This window comes from Equus przewalskii, chromosome 11 (genome assembly GCF_037783145.1).
Source record: "Equus przewalskii isolate Varuska chromosome 11, EquPr2, whole genome shotgun sequence".
Taxonomy (NCBI): Eukaryota; Metazoa; Chordata; class Mammalia; order Perissodactyla; family Equidae; genus Equus; species Equus przewalskii.
The window spans coordinates 22,122,345-22,143,078 of NC_091841.1; the positions used below are offsets into that span (position 1 = coordinate 22,122,345).

Below are 20,734 nucleotides of genomic sequence, written 5' to 3' on the forward strand. Positions count from 1 at the left end.
AGAATACTGTTTCTTCTCTTGACTTCTTGGTGAACTCCTATTCATCCTTCAAAACCCTGGCCAGATGTTGCCTCTTCTGGGAAGGCTTTGCTAATCCTCTCAGACAGACCCTCCTTCCCACATCCCTGCCCCACTTTATATACAGCCAGCTTTCCCGTCCCTGGTCACTTTTTCTCACAGTTGTTCCCCACGCTCATGAGGAGCAACTTGAGGACAGAAACTGTTCCTACATCATCTCCTCAGCACCAAAGCCAAGTGGAGGGCCTGCTATGGGAGAGGGATCCCCAAAACTGTTTACTAAACAGAAGAAATCTCCAGGATTAGAGACTGGATCTGCCAAGGCCCCCGGCTTCCTCAGGATGACCCATTCTGGAGCCATGGTTACCCACGGCCTGGTGCCCTTCTCTCTGGCTCTGTTCTCACCTGCAGAGGGCGCAATCTTGGAGACTCATAACCTCGTACTATTCCTAACTGATAACTTTCTCAGGCCCACACATACACCAGTCAAACCGCACAAAAACAAGAAGAGCCTCTTAGTGTCTTAGGGCGGCCATCACAGAGTGCACAGACCTGCTGGCTGACAACAGAAATGCACTCTCTCATCGTCTGGGGACCAGGAGTCTGACACCTAGGTCTTCGCAGGGCAGCGTGCCCTCTGAAGGCCCCAGGGGAGGGACCCCCCCGCCCCCCACTTTCCCAGCATCTGGTGACTCCAGGCGATCCTTGGCCTGGGGCTGTATCTCTGCCTCCTCTTCACGTGGCCTCTCCTGCCCCTGCCTGTGTCTCTCTCGTAAGGACACTTGTCTTTGAATTTAGGATCCATCCAGATAATCGAGGATGATCTCGTTTTGAGCTCCTCAACTCTATGACGTCTGCAAAGCCCCTTTTCCAAATAAGGTCGCATCCACCGTTTCCACGGGTTAGAACCTGACATATCTTTTGTCACTCAACCCACGACAAATAGTAATTGCTAACATTTACGGGGTACTTACTACCTGCCAGGCACCAGGCTAAGCACTTTGCATGTCTTAGCTAATTTAATCCTCACAACTCCCCCTTGTCTCTCCAGCCTGGAAAGGCCCCCACCCTCCCTCTGTCTCTGGCTTCTATTGGCAGAAGAGACAGAGCAGATAACTAATACTTCATGAGCACTGAACTCTCCTGGCTCCCGGGTGAGGTTAATCTCATTCTTAATCCCATTTTACAGATTAAGAAATTCAAGTCCAGTTTTTTAAAAAGTAAAAACCAAGTTTTGGGGCCTGGCCCCGTGGCTGAGTGGTTAAGGTGCCATGTGCTCCGTTTTGGCGGCCCAGGTTCACAGGTTCGGATCCCAGGCGCGGACCTGCTCCACTCGTGAGCCATGCTATGGTGGTGTCCCACATACAAAGTGAAGGAAGATGGGCACAGATGTTAGTTAGCTCAGGGCTAATCTTCCTCAAGCAGAAAAAGAGGAAGATTGCCAATGGATGTTAGCTCAGGGCGAATCTTCCTCACCACAAAAATAAAATAAAAATCAAGTTTAAAAAGGTAAGAAAGAGATGAACAAATGGAAGTTTAGAAAGAGACTGAGGGGGAAGCCAAGATTTCAAGTTGCTCCAATCTGACCCTCTGTCTTTCATCACTAAAAGTAAGGGTGGTTTTCATCCCTCTCATGTTCAAACGAATGCCATGTGCAGACTCTGTTCTCAGTGCTTTAGGTGAAATGTTTAATCCCCATAGCAACCTGACAAGTTGGGCACTATTATTAGCCCCATTAGCCCCAGATGAGGAAAGCCAGTCACCAAGCAGCTAAGTGACTTTTGCAAGATCTCTAGTGGGGATGAAGGAGCTGAGATCTTTCCCAGGCTGACCAGCTCTGGTACCTATGAGTCTTTGCAAGAATGTGGAATCGGAGCCAAGGGCTCAGGGCTCACCCGCTCTAGGACAGTCTGGCACCACTTTTCTCAAAGGCATCCTTCTGCTGTTGGCCATGAGGAAGCTCCCCACTCTTTCCCTGCCTTTCCAGAACCTCGGGAGACACGCTCTCCTTATGGGTAAAGTCCACGATCCATTAACACCTTTCTCTGTGTTTTCTAAATCCATCCCCACCATCATCATTCTCATCCCCATTTTACAGATGGCGGAAGGTCCCTTGATCCCGAGCAGTGGACGCAGGATTGAATCCAGGTCTCTCCATATCTCTGGCTGGGCTCTCTCTGCCGCCTAAACCCTGCATCAGGAAAAGCTCCCTGTTACAATAGAAATCAAATAAATGTAGAAGGAATGAAGGAGTTGGAAAACCACCACACCAATGGGCAAATACTTGCTGAGGGTAAATATTTGCCAAGGGGCAGGGTAGTTACATAGTCCCAAAGTATCTGCCGGTAAGATACTTACTATTTGCAAAGAGAACCATAGTAACTTCCCAGTGGAGAAACCTGGCGGAGCTCTCTTACCCAAGGGATCAAGTTATACCAGCAATCAGAGGACAAGCCCCTGGGATGAGCCTCCTGATAGAATGCACGAGAAGGACACAACATCACTTCTGGGGTATTCTTGCCCATTATGGGCTGAATTGTGACCCCACTCCATTCATAAATTGAAGCTCTAACCCCCATCACCTCAGAATGTGACTGTATTCAGAGACGGGGCCTTTAAGAGAAGATTAAATTAAAATGAGGCCAGTAGGGTGGACCCTGACTCCATCTGACCAGTGTCCTTCTAAGAAGAGGAAATTTGGACCTGCAAAGAGACACCAGGGATATAGGTGCACAGAGGGGAGAGTGTGTGACTCTGCCAGCCAAGGAGAGTGGCCTCAGGAGACGCATACCCAGCGACACCCTGACCTTGGACTTCCAACCTCCAGAACTATGAGCAAATAGATTCCCGTTGTTTAAGGCACCCAGTCTGTAGCATTTTATTATGGCGGCCCCAGCGAAGGAACACAGTGCCAAAAATGCGTAACTTGGCTCTAGTCGGGAGGAAATGCCAGACAAACCCAAATAAGGGCCATTCTGCAAACTGGCCAGTAGTCCTCAAAAATGTTAAGGGTGTGAAAGACAAAAGACAGACAGAGGGACTGTCCCGGATAGGAGGAGGCTGAAGAAAGATGGATTGGATCCCGGACTAGGAAAAAGTACTTGGATTAGATCCTGGACTAGTAAAAAACACTTTCTCCATTGCTATAAAAGTCATCCTTAGGGGCCGGCCCCGTGGCATAGTGGTTAAGTTCCTGTACTCCGTTTTGGTGGCCCAGGGGTCACGGGTTCAGATCCTGGGCGCGAACATACATACTGCTCATCAAGCCATGCTGAGGCCGCATCCCACGCAGAGGAACTAGAAGGACTTACAGCTAGGATATAGAACTATGTACTGGGGCTTTGGGGAGGAAAAAAATTCATCCTTACGACAATTGGTGAATTGAATAAGGTATGTAGACAATCGTGTGATACTAATGTTAATTTCCTGACTTTGATCATTTTACGGTGGCTACTTGTTTTTTGGTGAATACACACTGTCATGTTCAGGGGTAGAGGGGGAACCACTCATGTCTGCATCCAGCTCTCAGATGGTATGGAAGAAACTGCATGCAGTGTACACACAGAGAGTGGAAGAAAGAGCTAAAACAAGTGAGAAAAGATGTTAACGGTGTTAATAAACAAAATTCAACGGAGTAAATGTTTAAGATCTCATTGGCTTTATTCAACAATTCATAAATAGCCAGCATCCAGTCTAGCAGACAGGAAGGAGCTCCGAGGAGCTGGAGAGAAGGAAAGACCGTTATAGGCAGAAGGAGCAGGAGCAAGAAGTTACACGAGGCAAAAAGCGAGTTGGTTGTCGCAAAGCTACTTTCCCTCAGTGGCTGGCAGGGGTCTGTCAGGCAGGTCACCCAACCAGTGCCAATCGGGCGAGTCCTGATGGGCTGGGTTAAGATTCCATCGCTGGGAGAGCTGAAACCGTAGCTAAGTCGAGTCTCCATTTGGTGATGTGGGGCTTAGCAAGCAACTCCATTTTGGGCCTGTTGTCCTGTTTTTAACAACATATAATATTTGAGGAACCTGGGTGGAGGATATATGGAAATTCTTTTCAATAAGTCAGAAATTATTTCAAAATATAAAGTTCAGGGGCTGGCCTGGGGCATAGTGGTTAAGTTTGCACACTTCGCTTTGGCGGCCCAGAGTTCACGGGTTCCGATCCCAGGTGTGGACCTACTCACCACTCATGAAGCCATGCTGTGGTGGCGTCCCACATACAAAATTATGGAAGACTAGCACAGACGTTAGCTTGGGGACAATCTTCCTCAAGCCAAAAGAGGAAGATTGGCAACAGATGTTAGCTCAGGGCCAATCTTCCTCACCAAAAAAAAAAAAAAAAAGTTTAAAACCTCCATTGTCCCTCAGGAAAAATTCACCTCCCCAGCCCCTTCCGCCCTCCAGTTGCAGCTCCTCCCCATACTGCCCAGCTCTTCCCTCTCCAGCAACCCTGGCCAGCTTGAGTCCGCTGTTTCCAGCCCTCTCTATGCCCTTACCCCCACCCTCGACTCCCTCTGCCTCAACACAATATCCCCCCACACCACCCCTGCACCCATGGGCTCCTCAGGTGCCCTTTCCTCCAGAAACACTTCCATGACCTCTCCCCACCCCCCACCACTGGTGGGATCTGTGCCTCACCCTGCCCCCTCCAGGACCACCCCACAAGCTTCACCGGGCTCAGCTCTAGTCACAGCGCAAGTTAATCCTCTCCAAGCGGGAAACCCTTACCCTATATAATTTCTCGCACCCACTGTTTGTCTCTTTCAGCCTTCTGTCCCTGCTTGCGAGGTAACATTATCACCCCCCATTCGCAGATGGGACACTGAGGGTCAGAAGAGTGATGGGGCTGGGGCACAGCGAGAAAGTGGTAAGGGCGGGTTTGGAACCAGACTCCTCATTACTGAGCCGCGTGCCCTCCTTGCTGCTGCCGGTTAGAATAACTGGGGATCCCCAGCCCTTGCTGAGCTGGAGGCTGCCGGCCAGCGTTGATACGCTGTTACTAACGAAAGTCCACTTCCCTAGCTTTACCTAACGTCCTTCTTCTGTTCCAGGATCCCATCCAGGAGGCCACGCTGCACGTACTTGTGCATCTTGTTATTTGTTATTAGTAATAGCCAAAGTCCTGTTAATTGCCTTAATCCCCAGGAGAGATCTCTGCAGCCTGCTGGTCTCTTTCCTCCCCCGTGGCCCTCATCCTGCTTCAGGCTCTTGGGGCCAGGGCAGTGTCCCTGCAGGCCCCCAAAGCCCCGCCTGAGTAGTGGGGTGGAACCCGGCCTGCTGCCCACCGCCACTGTCCCTGCAGCTCAGCGCAGACGGGAGGCCTGGAGAGCCTGCCTGGGCAGGGAGCGGGTGCAAAGGGGCTTGGGAGACAGGGCTGTGGGCCTGAGACCTCCAGGCCCCCCTCCTGGCCACGATCCAGCCCCACAACCCACCTGTGGTCTCCCCCGTCCTAGGAAGCTTCCTCCGCCCCAGGCAGCATCACTCAGCTGAGCCGGCATCCACCGCCAGCTGTGAGGCAGGAAGCCAGGGTGCAGGAGGCAGCTTTCCCAGCAGCCTCACAGGGCCCCTGGCTGGGAGGGTGCCTTCCCCGGCCTTCAGGGCAGGAATTTCACCAGAGTCCCTGGGGGCCAGACAGGTGCTCCCCCAGGTGGGCCCCCTTCGCCCTTTGACATTCCCACTTGCCACCTCCCGCATATAAGGCCTGAGCCCTCACCTAGCGGTGGGAGGTGGGGACTATTGTGGGGTCTGTGGGTGTATCTTATGGCAGGAACCTCTGCCATGGTTTGGGGTCTCTCCGTGGCCCTGCTGCTGGTGGCCACTCTGGGGCTGGGGCAGCAGCCACGCCTCGAGCCTGGCCTCCTAGGCCTGCGGCACACCTACGACTGTGGGATGAAGGGCCTGCAGCTGCTGGTGTTCCCCCCGCCAGGCTGGACTGTCCGCTTCAAGGTGGTGGGTGAGTGCTGGCTGGATCCTGGGCCCCACCTCCCAGGGCTGCAGAGGGGTGCTGGGAGCCCACCCCTGCAGCAGGAGCGAGAAGAGCAAGGGCCCCGTCCTGCCTGCGGGTGGCTGCCCCCATCCCCTCACATTAGGGAGGGGGAGGGGACAAGGCCAACCTCAATTTCCCCGGCCACCCAGGGCAGCTTCTCCCACGTCATGAACAGAGACACTTGTCCATCTTGCTGAGGGGCAGGTCCTGTATTCTTAGGGCCCAGGCTCTGCATTGGTAACCACGCCCAGCTGGTGCCCAGACTGCTGGTTCACAAACCACGCTGGATGGCAGGGCCCTAGTGGACAAAAGGGAGGAGGGTTTGACGTGGGGATTTAAATCTGATACTTCTAAGCTGTGTGATCTTGAACAGCTGACCTGACCTCTCTGAACCCCCATTTCCCTTCGTAAGATGAGAAAGATGAGAAATATGACCCCCAACCTAGCCATGTGGACTGAACAGGAGTGTAGAGGGTGTGCCTGCACCCAGAGGGGGCCCTGGCTGTTCTGGGCTGACCTCGCAGGTGTCCCCAGGTGACTGCCACAGCCAGTTAACCCGGCAAACAGGCTCAGCGCTTTCTACAAAATTCCGGGTTCGAATCCTTGTCTGTCCCTCCTTGTGCGCGCCTGAGGAAGCTCACCTCTGAGCCTCAGCTGCCTCATCCACAGGGTGTGATAACTCACCTTGAACTGAAGTGAAAGAGCTCAGCCACCGAGACCCTCCTCGTCATTTCTCCACCAGACTTTTGTTCCTGTTTGCTGCTGTGTGCTGTCAGCAGGGAACCATAGCTAGAAAGATCCTAAAAGCAGCTAAAGCCGTTTCCTCACTGATGTGAAAACTAAGACCAGAGAGGGGAAGGGACTTGCCCAAGATCACACAGCAAGCTAGTAGCAAAGCTAAGGCTGGAACCAGAGTCCTCTGCTCCTGAGGGGGAGTCTTCTCAGCAGACCCCAGCAGCCTCTGCCTTCACCATTCCGTACCCCTGACCTCTCTCCTCCATCCCTCTCTCCCCTCCCCCAACCCAGATGAATTTGGGAACACATTTGAGGTGAACAACTGCTCCATCTGCTACCACTGGGTCACGGCCAAGCCCAAGGGGCCCGTGGTCTTCTCTGCTGATTACAAAGGCTGCCACGTGCTGGAGAAGGTAGGGACCACTCACAGCTCTGGGGGTGAGCCCCGCAGCTGCGAGCCAGCTCAGTCTACCAGTGTCGGGCTGTGGGGGGCCCCTCGTGGACCAGGATGCACCGGAGCTCAAGGCCACTCAGTGAGGTGGTAGGTGAGGGGGGCTACCTCCTGGGCACTTCCTGGGACCCACCCGCAAATCCAGCTACCTCCCTGCTGAACACCCCTCTGGCTCTCCCTGCCCCCTCTTCTGCCTGGATGCTGGGCCGCCCCACCCAGCTGCTCTCCCATCACCCTCTCACCTGTAGGACGGGCGATCCCAGCTGAGGGTGCTCATTGAAGCTGTGCTGCCCGAGGGGCGTGTTGATGTAGCTCGAGATGTCACTCTGATCTGTCCCAAACCTGACCACACCTGGCCTCTGGACTCCTACCTGGTGCCACCCACTGCACTCTCTACCCCTCATACTCGTCCCCTCCGCCCCACCCCAGAGCACAGCTTCGTCCATCCAACCCCTGCTTTGCCATCCCTCGGACCTGGCCCCACCCACCCCACCCTGGCTCAACCCCAGTGGGGCACCTTGGGACCCTGGGAAGTTGACAAGCCGGCTTCCATAGGTACGTGGGGCTTCTCTGTATCTGCACACTCTGTGTCTGGGGTAACGGGTGGCCTCCAGCCCTCGCCTGGGCTCTGAGAGGACACCTCCCTCCATTTCCTTGGAAGTCGCCTGTCCACCTGGCTCCTTCTCACATCCTCACCTGTCTTGTCACCAACCCTAGGTACCCATCTGGCCCAGGAGCAGTGCCAGGTAGCCTCTGGGCGCATACCCTGCAGAGTGAGTGGCAGTTCAAGGGAAGCCTGTCAGCAGGCTGGCTGCTGCTATGACAATACCAGAGAGGTTCCCTGTTACTATGGCAACACAGGTACATGGTGCCACACCGTGTGTGGTCCCGGTCCTCTGAATCCCGGAGCCATAGGAAGGCTTCCTCCCCCACCCACCCCCATCGCTCAAACTCTGCTTCCCACTCTCTTCTGTGGAGAGCCTGGTCCCAGCATGCACTGCAAAAGCAACCTGCAGATGGGGCGGCCACATGTCCCAGCTTGCCTGATAAGGATCGACCCAGCGAACTATTAAGAGATCCACCTTTGCGTGTACCCCCCCCCCCACCTTTAGATCTAGAACATCCCAGTTTGCATGATGAATTGAATGGGATCCTAGAGTAGAGTTCAACCGTGTGCTCCATGCATGGGAATCTGGGCCGGCAGAGGGTTTGCCCCAGCTAATGCTGGCACAGGTGCAGAGTAAGAGAATCGGGTCTCTGGACTCCCAGACCCATGTTTAAATACTAATCGTCCCCCAGCCCACCCCGCCCCCTTGTCTGTGCTGGATGGCCACTAAACCCTAAGGCCCTGACCAGCCTCTTTGTCCCAGCGACTGTCCAGTGCTTCAGAAACGGCTACTTCATCCTGGTGGTGTCCCAGGAGACAGCCTCAGCACACAGCTTCACGCTGGCCAACGTCCGCCTGGCCTACGCCCCCACCGGCTGCTCCCCGACCCAGGAGACGGGGTCCTTCGCACTATTCCAATTCCCCCTCACCCACTGTGGCACCACAGTCCAGGTAGGAGCAGCGGCCGGGGCCGGGGCCCAGGACCACCCCTGGGAGGGCCTCACCCAGCTGTCTCCTCCCACAGGTGGTTGGCAACCGGCTCATCTATGAGAACCAGCTGGTGTCTGACATGGATGTCCGAAGGGGGCCGCAGGGTTCCATCACGAGGGAGGGCACCTTCCGGTGAGGGGAGGCCTTCCTCAGACAGGCAGGGCTGTGGGCTCGGGTGTGAAAGGAGAACAGGTAAGCTCAGGGCAGGCTTTGGAGCCATCTGGGTGTCTGGCCAAACTTGAGTGGCAGCTGTGTGACCTTGGAAGTGCTCCTTACCTCTTCCCAGCCTGCTCTACTTGGCGGGGGGCATGCCCCTTGGTCAGGGCTGATGTGAGTATTGACTGGGGGTTCTGCCCCACCTTGGCAGGGAGAAGCCATAGCATGCCCGAGAGGGCCAGAGTCCTCACTAGCAGGTGCCTCTATTTCTCCAAGAACTAAGTTCAGCAATGAAGCCTCAAGAACTAAGCTAAAAGCGGCCCCTTCCAGGCCCTGGGGGGAGGCTGAGGTTTTCACTGTGGTAGCCTCCTGATCTCGGAGCTTATGAAGCCGCAGATGAGGCAGAAGATACCTGGGGCTGAAGCTCTGAGGGAGGAGCCGAGGGAGAACCCCTCATTGAAAGGGGCCCCGGGACCTGCTGAGTCAGGTGGCACAATCACCTCCAGTGCTCAGGATGCCAGTGGGGGTGCCCCGGAGGGAATCTGTGCTTGTCACCCCTGCCTTTGAACTCCAGGGCCAGGTACCTAACCTCAGCCCCTTTGCCGCATCCGATGGAACTAATATAGTAATCGTGGGTTGTAGAAATTCTGTGCTTAGATGCCCAGGTGCGTTTCTCCCCACCCGACCTGCCATGAGAGCTGGGGAGGGCGCTGGCATCAGGCTTCAAATGTCTTTTTCTTTAAAATGCTGTACCTGCTGGCCAGGGGGGTGGGAGACAAATCTGTCATGCTTTAGAGCCTTGGGTTTAAGGGCTATGAGAACTAGCCAGGACTCAGCACAGCCCCAGGGGTTCCAGGGAAGGAAGGTGGGAGAGGACACAGCTGCGGCCCATCCGGAAGGAGCAGGAGGGCTGCTCCGACCACAGGCCTTCGGACGAGGTCAGAGCACTTACACCTGTTGGCACCTGGGTTGCGCCAGGCCCCAGTCTCTGTCTACAGGACGTCTTCCCCAAGGGCACCGAGCCCGGGCTCGAACCCAGGGCTCTGTCTCGAGTGGGGGTAAAGCTAGATCACTTAGGAGCCGAGGTGAAGGTGGCTGGAGCAGGGTGGGGTCAGCCACTCTTGCCAAACACCTCCGGGGCCCAGGCATGACACTGAGGCTAGCGAGGGACGACAGACCCAGTGTCCCACAGCTACGGCTGCAAGGACAGTGACGACACTGGGGCACTACCTTGTGACCTCACTCGGTCCTTACCACAGCCCTTGGAGGGACGGGGGCATCCATCACCATTTTTTGCAAAACTGAGGCTCAGGTTAAACCACTTGCTTGTGGTCCCATGGCCAGGAAATGCTAAGAAGATTCAAACCCGGGTCTGCCCTCCAGGCTCTGCGGTCAGGCTCCAAGGGATGGCCTCAAATGCCAGAAAGGGGTGGGCATGTCAGCCCCATGTGGTCCCCTGACATCTCCATCCTGCTGTACCCCTGCTCTAGAAGTGGGCCTGGCACAGCAGGCTCGAGCTGTCCCAGGAAGACGAGGTGGGCGGAGGATAGGGGCAGGGGTGCGTGTCACCCTAGTGATTGCTCAGGCGGCGTCCATCTGCCCTGCTGGACTGCACCACATCTGTTGCATCTGCATAGCTGGTACCCGGTTTATTAAGGAAACAGGATGTGCTGATTCTGTCTTCTCTCCCATCCTCTCGCACTTGGACTTCAGGCTTCACGTGCACTGTATCTTCAATGCCAGCGACTTCCTGCCCCTCCAGGCTTCCATCTTCCCTCCCCCATCACCAGCTGCTGTGACCCAGTCCGGCCCCCTGCGGCTCGAGCTGCGGATCGCCAAGGGTACACTGTCCCTATGCTTTCTCTTCCTGCCCCTGCTTCCCAGGTGCACAGCCCACCCAGGCTCACGAGCCCCTCTCCCTGTAGATGTGACGTATGGCTCCTACTACGGGGAGGGGGACTACCCCATCGTGAGGCTGCTCCGTGAGCCCGTCCCCGTGGAGGTCCGGCTCCTCCAGAGGACAGACCCCAGTCTGGTCCTGGTGCTGCACCAGTGCTGGGCCACCCCCAGCGCCAACCCGGTCCAGCAGCCTCAGTGGCCCATCCTGTGGGACGGGTGAGTGGCGGTGGGTGCTCCAGCTGCCCCAAGGGCTCCCTCCACCCGCCTCCTCTCCCCGCAGTGGGCGGCCTCCTTGACTTCACTCCTTCCAGGTGTCCTTTCGATGGTGACAGTTACAGGACCCGACTGGTAGCCTTGGATGGGGCAGAGCTGCCCTTCCCGTCTCACTACCAACGCTTCACCGTTGCCACCTTCGTCCTCCTGGACTCTGGCTCTCAGAGGGCCCTCAGGGGACCGGTAAGAAGTGCCACGTGCCTCAGGTCTGCTCCCCATCTGTTAAGAGGATAGGCTGGTCACCAAATCTTCCAGAACCCTGTAAGCTCATGCAAAGATCCTCAGACGGGGTTTGGTTTTACCAAGTGCCCTGGAGGGCGGGGAGCCCAGGTCCTGGCCTCAGGTCAGCCCAGAGGTGACCTGGAAACAATTCAAGAGGGAGGAAGGAAATGCCGGGTGTGGACACCATCAACCCTAAATCTGAGCATTGGTCACAGTGTTCTCCAGTGGCTTCGCTTCCAACTCTAGAAATGATGTACTCAATGTAATTCTGCTTTGAATTTTTATAACCCAGCAACTTCTCCAGAAAGTAAATGTAGATAAACTTAGGGTACATTTAGGTTTTCCACATAATATACAAATGGCTGCATAGGCAACATACTACTGTATAATTTTTATTCTACTGAATAATATCTTTCACATTAATATATACAAGTGTCTGTATATTTTAAATAGCTGCATATTAGGACATCAGACGAGATAGATCTCACTGGTTAGCACCTGCCAGGGTGGCTTAATTCTCACCTCAGCTGTGAGCCTCTTCCTGAGCCGAGAGACCCTAACCTGCCAGATGAAGGGGCGTCTGCTGGTGGCCCAGGTCAGGTCAGGCCAACACCTCCTGCTTCTGCTCCTTGTGGGAGCTGCCCCCGGCCTTGTGTTCCCGGAAGCAGTGGTCACTTGTCCACCCCTCTGCCCCTAGTCACAGATCACTAGGGTCCAGGAAGAGAGGGCAGCATGCAGAGGTCAGTCGGGCAACAAAATAAGCAGCAAGCCCTCCCGGGGGGCACTGCCAGCAGAGGCAGCCCTGCTGGAGCAGGCCGAGGGCTGGGACTCGACCAAGGGCAGCGGTTCCTGCCCCCAAGGTTCTCTCCTGCAGACGTGGGCCATCGGGAAGGAGGAAGGCATGGCTCCAAACTGGGAAGCAACACACATAGCTCTCTGCCTCATCAGCAGGGGCCGCATCTCGGTCTTGGTGAACATGTCCGGATGTCAGCCTGACTGGCCGGCAGCTGCATGGACTTGGCCTGGGGCCTGGATCCCCCGTCCCTGCCTCAGGGGCTTCTGCCCATGGCACGGAGCCAGCCCTGAGCTGATTCTCTTCCCGCCAGGTTTACTTCTTCTGCAGCGCCTCGGCCTGCGCCCCCTCGGGCCTGGAGACCTGCGCCACTGCATGCAGCTCGAGGACCGCAAGTGAGTCTGGGGCGGGGACTGGGTGGGGGGTGGCGTTCCTTCTTTCATATGTCTGCAGGCCTGTTCCTGGCTTCTGGGCCACGAGGGGCTGGAGGCCAGCCCAAGACGCCCCTCCTCCCCTGGGCAGGACAGCGACGATCCCAGAGTCACCGCAGCGATACTGCCGAGCCCCAGAACATCGTGAGCTCTCCAGGGCCAGTGCACTTTGAGGGTACTCACGGGCAGGAGCCGACGCTGAGGCCCACAGGTACCCGAGCCTGTGGACGGGCCCTCAGGCCTTGGCCCCACCGCGTGCTGACAAAACAGGGAAGCTCTGGCCGTAGTGAGGGCAGGAGATGGTGTAAGCGCCTTCAGGGGGGAACTAAGCAAAGATAGACGACGTCCACCTTATCTGCAGAAAGGTAGCTTCAGTTCTGCCCGTGTGATTACAAAGGTCTGGCGTGGAGGAGAGTTGGAGGGGGCCTCTCCCAGCCCTGCGGTCCTTCAGATCCCTTCTCTCCTGCAGGCTCTACCAGGAACTCCAAGCCGAGGCCTCTCCTCTGGATGGTCCTCTTGCTGGTGGCCATTGCCCTGGTCCTAGGGGTTGGCATCTTCGTAGGCCTGAGGCAGGCCCGGGCCCAGAAGCTCCAGGAAGGCAACAGAGGGTGAATGGGCTCAATAAACCATCGTTTCTAGCCTACCCAAAGCAGGTGTGGAGAAGCCATTTGTCATGACTAGAATAGTCTTTCCTGTCTTAGAAACTGGTTCCTTAGCGTCGGCTCGGCCCTTTCGGAACTGTGGCCTCTGTTCCGGACACTGGCAGAGTCCCACATCTCGCAGACTAACCTGGGAGACTGCCCCTCAGGAAAGAAAGGCGGCGCTCCAGGCCGAGCAAGCAGGCTGAGCGAAGGGCGAGGACAGTAAAACCACAGCTGAGTCAAGGAGCGGCATTAGCTGGGAATGGGGACGCTGGCAGGGCTAATGGCCTGGGGAGGCTGGTGACCTTCCCACAGACACAGGAGTTCTGGGCACGCTCACGGCAGGCAGCTCGGCAGCCATCATGGATAACGGGAACCCAGAGTTCCAGGGGCCAAAAGATTGGACCCCAACTTGAAGGAGCTCTTCACACGCCTGCTGGGAGGCCCCAGGCCCCTACTAAGGGATGCTGGGCCACGTTTCTGATCACCAGCCTCCTCTCCCCTCCTTCGGCTCCCCAGGACCAGGCCACGCGGGGAAGGGTTAGCACGGGTTGAAGAGCAATCTGTTGGCCCTGATGCTGCCTGCTGCCGTGGGCACAGCCACCAGACAGGTCAGTCCCAGCACCGGCTGGGCTGCTGACCTTTGTTTGCCCGTGCGTGACAGGGGCCTCTGTCTCTGACTTGGCAGCAGAGACCCTTCCAGACTTACACATAGATCTTCTAGGCTGGGAAGGAGTAGCCACTGAGGGGTGGGGGCAGGTAAGCTCCAGCCTCTGGTGGACAGAGAGAAACCCGGTGGGAAGTCAGAACTTGGCTTCAGATGCCTTTCTGGGCTTTGGCAGGGGGTGAGCTGAGAGATCTGGGGCAAAGTGAAGCCCAGTGGCCTTGACCCTAGGCGGGGGCTCCCAGCTCTGCTTTCTCCGTCTTTTCTGTCTCCAGGACGCTGGTCAGATACAGGGACTCCAGGGCCAGCCTGCTTGAGTTACGTCCCTGGTGTAACTCTTATAGCTGTGTGATATTGTTACTCAACTTTCCTGAGCCTCAGTTTCTGAATCTGTAAAATGGAAATACCTGTCCCCATAGGGGCGTTAGATAAAGTGAGTGAATAGATCAGAATCCTTAGACTACTACTTAATGGTTAGCCAGCATTTACTGGATGCTATTAACCACTAGAATTCCTCTTCCCCCTGCCGCTAACCTAACGCTTACCTAACCTTTTTTTGGTGTGAGGACAAGTTTACAGTCCAATAGGGGGAGGGGCCGAGGGAATTGCTGCCTGAATTCAGGCTCTTCCAGCTGGAGGCCACCGGACAGAACGCTCAGCAGGCAGACCCAGACGCCTGCTATGGAAGTTCGTGAAGCAACTTCCCTAATCGGGGCCTGTCGTCCCTTCCCTGGCGAGGGATGGCCAGTCCTGTCCAGCTTCCTGGCTTGCACAGGGGCTCTGGTCAGGGTGATGTCAGCAAGGATTCTTAGCTTGGCTGTTGGTTGGAGGCGCCAGGCGGACTCACACTTAGGGGTCACGGTTCTGGTTCCATCCAGCATCATCTCTTCCTTCTTACTACTGCCTCATCCTACGAGCTCATGATAAGCACTTCAAACTACATGGGTAGGTGGTTACAGGAAAGGAATCAATGACGTGTTTAAACAAAGCATGAGTCTATGCATACCAAATTGGAATCACATCTTGTAATGGACTTATTTTTTAACACAAAGGTACACATCTTGTGTCATTTCCTATCATTTTTAATAGATGCGTTCTCCTCCATATTGTGGTTGAACTGTGACAAAGTTGATCTTTTGATGGAAACCAAGTCTGTTAAGAGTAACAAGTGTTGAGGGCCGGCCCCGTGGTTGAGTGGTTAAAGTTCCATGCACTCTGCTTTGGCGGCCCAGGTTCGTGGTTTGGATCCCGGACACGGACCTGCTCCACTCATCAGCCATGCTGTGGTGGCATCCCACATGCAAAGCAGAGGAAGATGGCACAGATGTTAGCTCAGGGCTAATCTTCCTCCAGCAAAAAAAGAGGAAGATTGGCAATGGATGTTAGCTGAGGGTGAATGTTCCTCACCAAAAAAAAAAAAAAAAAAAAAAAGGAATAACAAGTGTGGAACACAGTTATATAATTTTTTGTATACCATTTTCTTGGAAGAAATTCTTAGGTGGAACTGCTGGGTCAAGAGCTACGCCCCTTCAGACTGTCCGGCTCTGGGAACGTATGGTAGCCTGTCCCCACGGCCTTGCCAGAATGATCACCATCATTCTGAATCTTTGCCTATCTGAGCATCCTAGGGCAATGAGCATTGCTCACTTAAAATGTACCCTTGATGAGAAGCCCTGCATCTTTCTAGCCACTTGTGTCTTGTCAAGTGCCTCTTCGTTTTTGCCTCCCAAATTTGTTTCTCTTCCTGTCTGTGAAGAGCTTTCACAAATGAAGGGGTCAACATACTCATCAATTTCCCATTGAGCTGGCTATGAGTTTTTTTGTGACTTCTTCCATCTCGCTGTTCACCAAGATTATGAAACAATGAATATTTTTTTCCTTCATATGTTTATCTTCAAGTATGGCAAAGACCCTCCCCTAATCTATATAATCATGAAGGTATCCATTTACTTTTTGTGATACTCCTGTGACAAGGCAAGTGGTTCCCTCCTCTTATTAGGCGCACGCAGGTACAAGAGTTTTGATAGGTAACTTCGGCAATCGATATCTAAATGGTACACAGGTTTTGTCGATACTTCTATGTCAAAGGGTTCTGGTGACAGAAACAAAGGTCCACAATACATGCCCAGTGAAGGGCAGTGCAGCACTAGGCCCCTTGTTCCTTCCCCGGAGGGAAGCAATCTAAGTTTGACTTTCCTAGAAATCAAAATCTAAATTTTACCTGATGTAAAACTTCTTCCCTAAAACCACCTCCTGGTAGCAGCAGGCACGCAGGCCCTGAGAGGGGCTGAGTCAGACCTGATGAGGGCGATGATAAACCCCGCTCGCTGACCTGTGGCAGGAAGCAGAGGTGCCGGGGGGCCTGTCAGGTTTTCCCTCTTCCTGCCCCTTTGGGTAGGGGGCCGGCTCTGTGGCTGCGGCAGGATAAGCCTCATGGGACCCACTGCATCTCTGTCTACCCCCCGGCTCCCTCATACTTAGCCCCAGGTCTTGGTGCTGTGCCTTAAGTAAAGGCAGAAGATGCCTCACAGCCGGTCACTTCAGCTGAAGTAAAGCTTCTCTCTTTGGAGGTGGCTCCAGGCCCAGACGTTTCTGCAGCGGCAGTTCCTAGGAGCCTGCCACTTCTGTGCCAGCAGAAGGAAGACTAGGTACCCAGATCAACCTTCTGAAGTAAACAGCTAAGCTGCCAGATTACTTATATACACATTTTAAAAACGTGTTTAAGTCATTGCTAACATGGAAAAAGATTTTTAAAACCATGCACGTAGGCCAAGAATGGAATACAAGCGAAAGCTCTGGGAAGTCAAACCAGCTTCTATTCTGGGACGTTCCACGGAAGCCTGGAGATCTTGCTGTTCCGCTTTGATGAGTGCAGGGGACTGAGATCAACTCGGAGCTGCCAGAGCGGGGCAATCAACCTAGACGCAGGCCTCCCACGGAAGCTGGGACTCCAGGGGGCTTCATACTGGGGCAGAGGGAGGGAGAAATGAGCCCACTGCACAGAAGGCGGCCACAAGGGACGTCGTGGGGACACCAGAAGCTTCATCTTGGTGCTGGATGGACGCATGGAAAGAAATCTGTGGAGAATGGAAAGTACAATTCCGCCCAGGGCAGGCACGGGTGGGGGCGCTCAAAGTTTCAACTGGAAAAACTCTCAAGGGCTGAGTTCAATTTAAAGGGAGGCCAGGGTGAGAATTAACTTACAGCGATCCGATCCCTGGGCTTCAGGCAGAAGCAAACGCAAAGCCTGTCTGAAAAAAGGTGACCTCAGCTACAGTCTCAAAGAATTCTCATAGAACGAGTCACAGGCAAAATGAGCATTTCACAAATCAAAACCACGAGATGCCAGAGTGAAAAGACGAGGCACAAACTGGGAAGATAGCCGTGACACACTGACAAGGATTCCCACCCAAGATATCTACACAAACTGCTACAAATCAGTAAGAGACACCCAATTAGGAAACCAGGCAAAGGGCACAAAAGGCATTTTGTAAGAGAGAAACTGAAATGGTCTGTAAGTGGGAAAAGACGCCCCACCTCACTAGTAATCACGGGTGTGAAAATTAAACTTCGCAATACTACCAGATACTCACCAGATTGGCAAAAATTTAAAAAGTCAGAAATTACTAAGGGTTGGTGAGGGTATGGAGACGGGAGTGCTCATCACTGTTAACCAGGTTGTACACTAGTACAACCACCTTAAAAAGTAGTCATGACCTATGATATTATCCATATAATAAACGCTCTCCTAGGTTAATATCCCAGCAAAAACTCTTACATCTGAATGTTCACAGAAACATTGTTTTTAACAGCCAAAAAATTAGCAACAACTCTTATGTCCTTTATCAACCATAGGACGTATAAATGGACCTAGATGGAATCCTACAATGAATGAGGGATAAAGATCAACCTGTCCAAGGTTTGTTTTTTTTGAGGAAGATTGGCCGTGAGCTAACATCTGTTGCCAATCTTCCTTTTTTTCCCTCCCCAAAGCCCCAGTACACGGTTGTATATCCTAGTGGTAGGTCATTCGAGTCCCTCTATGTGGGATGCCACACAGCATGGCTTGATGAGTGGTGTGTAGGTCCGAGCCCAGAATCCGAACCGGCGAACCCCAGGCCACCAAAGCGGAGCACGGGAACTTAACCACTACGCCGCCAGGCGGGCCCCGTCCAAGGTTTATCCCTGGCAGGATGGCCTCCCAGAAAAGGAGTTGGCCTCTTCGAAGGCTCCAGGGAATGCAGCCATTGCCAAGCGCCTGAAGCGCTGACCATTACGAAGCCTGGAACCCAGTCAGAGGAGGGGCTGGTGCTTCTCCAGCCAGGAACGCGCCAAAAGGAATCCTGCTGCTGGTTAGCTGTGACAGCCCCATTTGGACCCTAGACCCATGACAGAATCAGAGGAAGAGCTGGCACAACCCCCCAAGCACACACGCTGAGCTGGTGGATGAGGGCTGGAACCACGGTCCTGCCACATCATATTGTGTCCCTTCCCCGCTAACAGAGGAGCTGGGCTTCCCTATTGTGCAGCTTAAAAGCCCCACAACCCGGCGGTGGGGACCTCTCCCCAAGCGACCCGCCCCAGGACAAATGGGCCACGCGGGACCACACAACGGGACTGCTCCTGTTTCCAGTGAACGCCCTTCCAGCAGCCTGGTGGGCGTTGTGCTGGGCCATTTGCCTGTCTGCACAAGGGTGTGTGAACCATGGCTACTTGTGTCGATACAGGTAAATCTCAAGAATGATGTTGAGCAAATGGAGTCAAAGCAAGACAAATGATTTCATTTACATAAAGTTCAAAAATAATTTTTAAAAAAAACCCAATATTGGGGCTGGCCCAGTGGCGTAGTGGTTAAGCTTGTGTGCTCCACTTCAGCGGCCCAGGGTTCATGGGTTCGGATCCCAGCGTGGACCTACACACCACCCATCAAGCCATGTTAGGACGGCGTCCCACATACAAAAGAGAGGAAGATTGGCACAGATGTTAGATTAGGGGCAACCTTCCTCACGAAAAAAGAAAAGGGAAAAAAAAACCCAATATAGTGGTAAAACTATAAAGCAAAGCAAAGGGATGATCAACCCCAATTCCAGGGTAGTGGTTTCCTCTGCAGGGGTTAGGGAGGCATTGGAGGAGCATACAGGGGACCCCCAATGCTCTTTCCCAAGCTGGCTGGTGGATAAGAGGGTGTCTATTATTCTTTAACCTGAAAAAGCATGTTTTAGACACTTTTGAATGAATGTTTCACAATAAAACTTTTTTTTTTTTTTTTTTTTTTTGCTGAGGAAGATTCACCCTGAGCTAACATCCACTGCCAATCTTCCTTTTTTTGGTATGTGAGCCGCCACCACAGCATGGCCACTGACAGCTGTGTGGTGTAGGTCTGCACCCTGGAGCTGAACCCAGAAATGCCAAACTTAACCACTAGGCCACTGGGGTTGGCCCAATACAAAGCTTTGTAAATGCTGGTTAAAGATCTGTTCCAGGGGTGGGCCCCATGGCCAAGTGGTTACAGTTCTGCGCACTCCACTTTGGTGGCCGGGGTTCACGGGTTTGGATCCTGGGCACGGACCTACTCCACTCACCAGCCATGCTGTGGAGGTGTCTCACATGCAAAACAGAGGCCAATTGGTAGAGATGTTAGCCCGGGGCCTAATCTTCCTCACACACAAAAAACGACCTGTTCCGAATTTTGAATCTTCAGATGAGATCTTAGACTTCATGCTGCTGGTGGAGACCAGCAGCCTCCTAAGCTGCCCAACTAGTCTGCTGAGCGTGTCTCCAACCACCTCGGCCCCCTGCCTCCTCGCTCCGCAAGGCGGTGGGGCTGCTGGGTCCTCTCCTTACTCCGGCCACTCCTACTCCATTCTGCTGCTCTGTCTACCTAGTGAGTTATTACTTCTCCAAAACGTGCCTGTCACCTCTGTCCAGACTCGCCTGACTTTGCAGACAGGTGCACGCCCCATCCTCTGTGCTGGCATTTCTAGCAGCACTCCAGCCTAGTGCAGTCTACATCCCTGCCTCCCTGCCTGGGTCACGTTCCAGTCACTCTGTGTCGTCAGAGCTTCGACTGTGAAAGAAGGCAGAGGCAGACCAAACCTCTGTGACATGCGTGTCCAGCGGCAGGGGCCACCAGGAGCCCTCGCAGTGCCCCTGGATGCCAGCGCAGAGAGCAGCAAGGGAAACGGCAGCCAACTGTGGAGTGCTTCCCTATGCGCACTGGCTCCCTGCGTCCTCACCAGCCCCAGGAAGCAGGCACCATTAACGCAGTTTTTCACATGCAGAAACAAACACAAAGACACAAGTCACAGAGTTGCAGAGCTGGGAGTCACACGTGGGCTTCTGGCTCCCAGAGCCACACTGAACCACGCCAGCACACTCCTGGACACCTGTGGAGTGGGTCACCGCTGCCCAGCCCTGTCTTAGGGGATCACGGGAAGGTCGGCCTGGTTAAGCCAGGTGGCTTAAAATCCCAGCTCCACTACTTACCCCCTCACTTACCTACTTCCTGTCTGTCGACCGGGGAGCACAGCGCTGTCTGCCAGGTTGTCCTGTGCTGAGCCGTCCTGGTGCCAGTGTCAGGGGACACCAATGGAACTACAGTGCCCCCAGGTGGCCGCGCTGGTCATCCCTCCAAGGCCAAGAGAGACAATGCAGCCGACCCCTCACTTTCTTAGATCCTGAGCCACCCCTTCACATGGGTACTCTGATTGGCAAATGCCGGAAACCCCTCCGTGTTCCAAACACTGCCATGTCACCCGACTCTTGCAGTTACCCATAAGAACGAACCTACACTAACGAGCGGCTGCGTGCTCCAAGATGTTCACCGCAGCGCTGTTTACCAACAGCTACCACCTGCTATGTTCTCCAGAAGGCAA

General features: G+C 54.3%; 1 protein-coding gene across 1 annotated transcript; it reads left to right on the forward strand.

Annotated features, from left to right (window-relative positions):
• Positions 1–5,603: 5,603 nt before the first annotated feature.
• ZP1 (zona pellucida glycoprotein 1) lies at positions 5,604–13,193 on the forward strand. The gene is given in 12 exon segments (XM_070566104.1): positions 5,604–5,964; positions 7,024–7,145; positions 7,432–7,738; positions 7,901–8,044; positions 8,554–8,741; positions 8,815–8,912; positions 10,650–10,777; positions 10,862–11,051; positions 11,147–11,291; positions 12,437–12,518; positions 12,646–12,765; positions 13,024–13,193. Coding segments are annotated over 12 exon segments (1,887 nt in total). The 5' UTR covers positions 5,604–5,771.
• Positions 13,194–20,734: the final 7,541 nt, after the last annotated feature.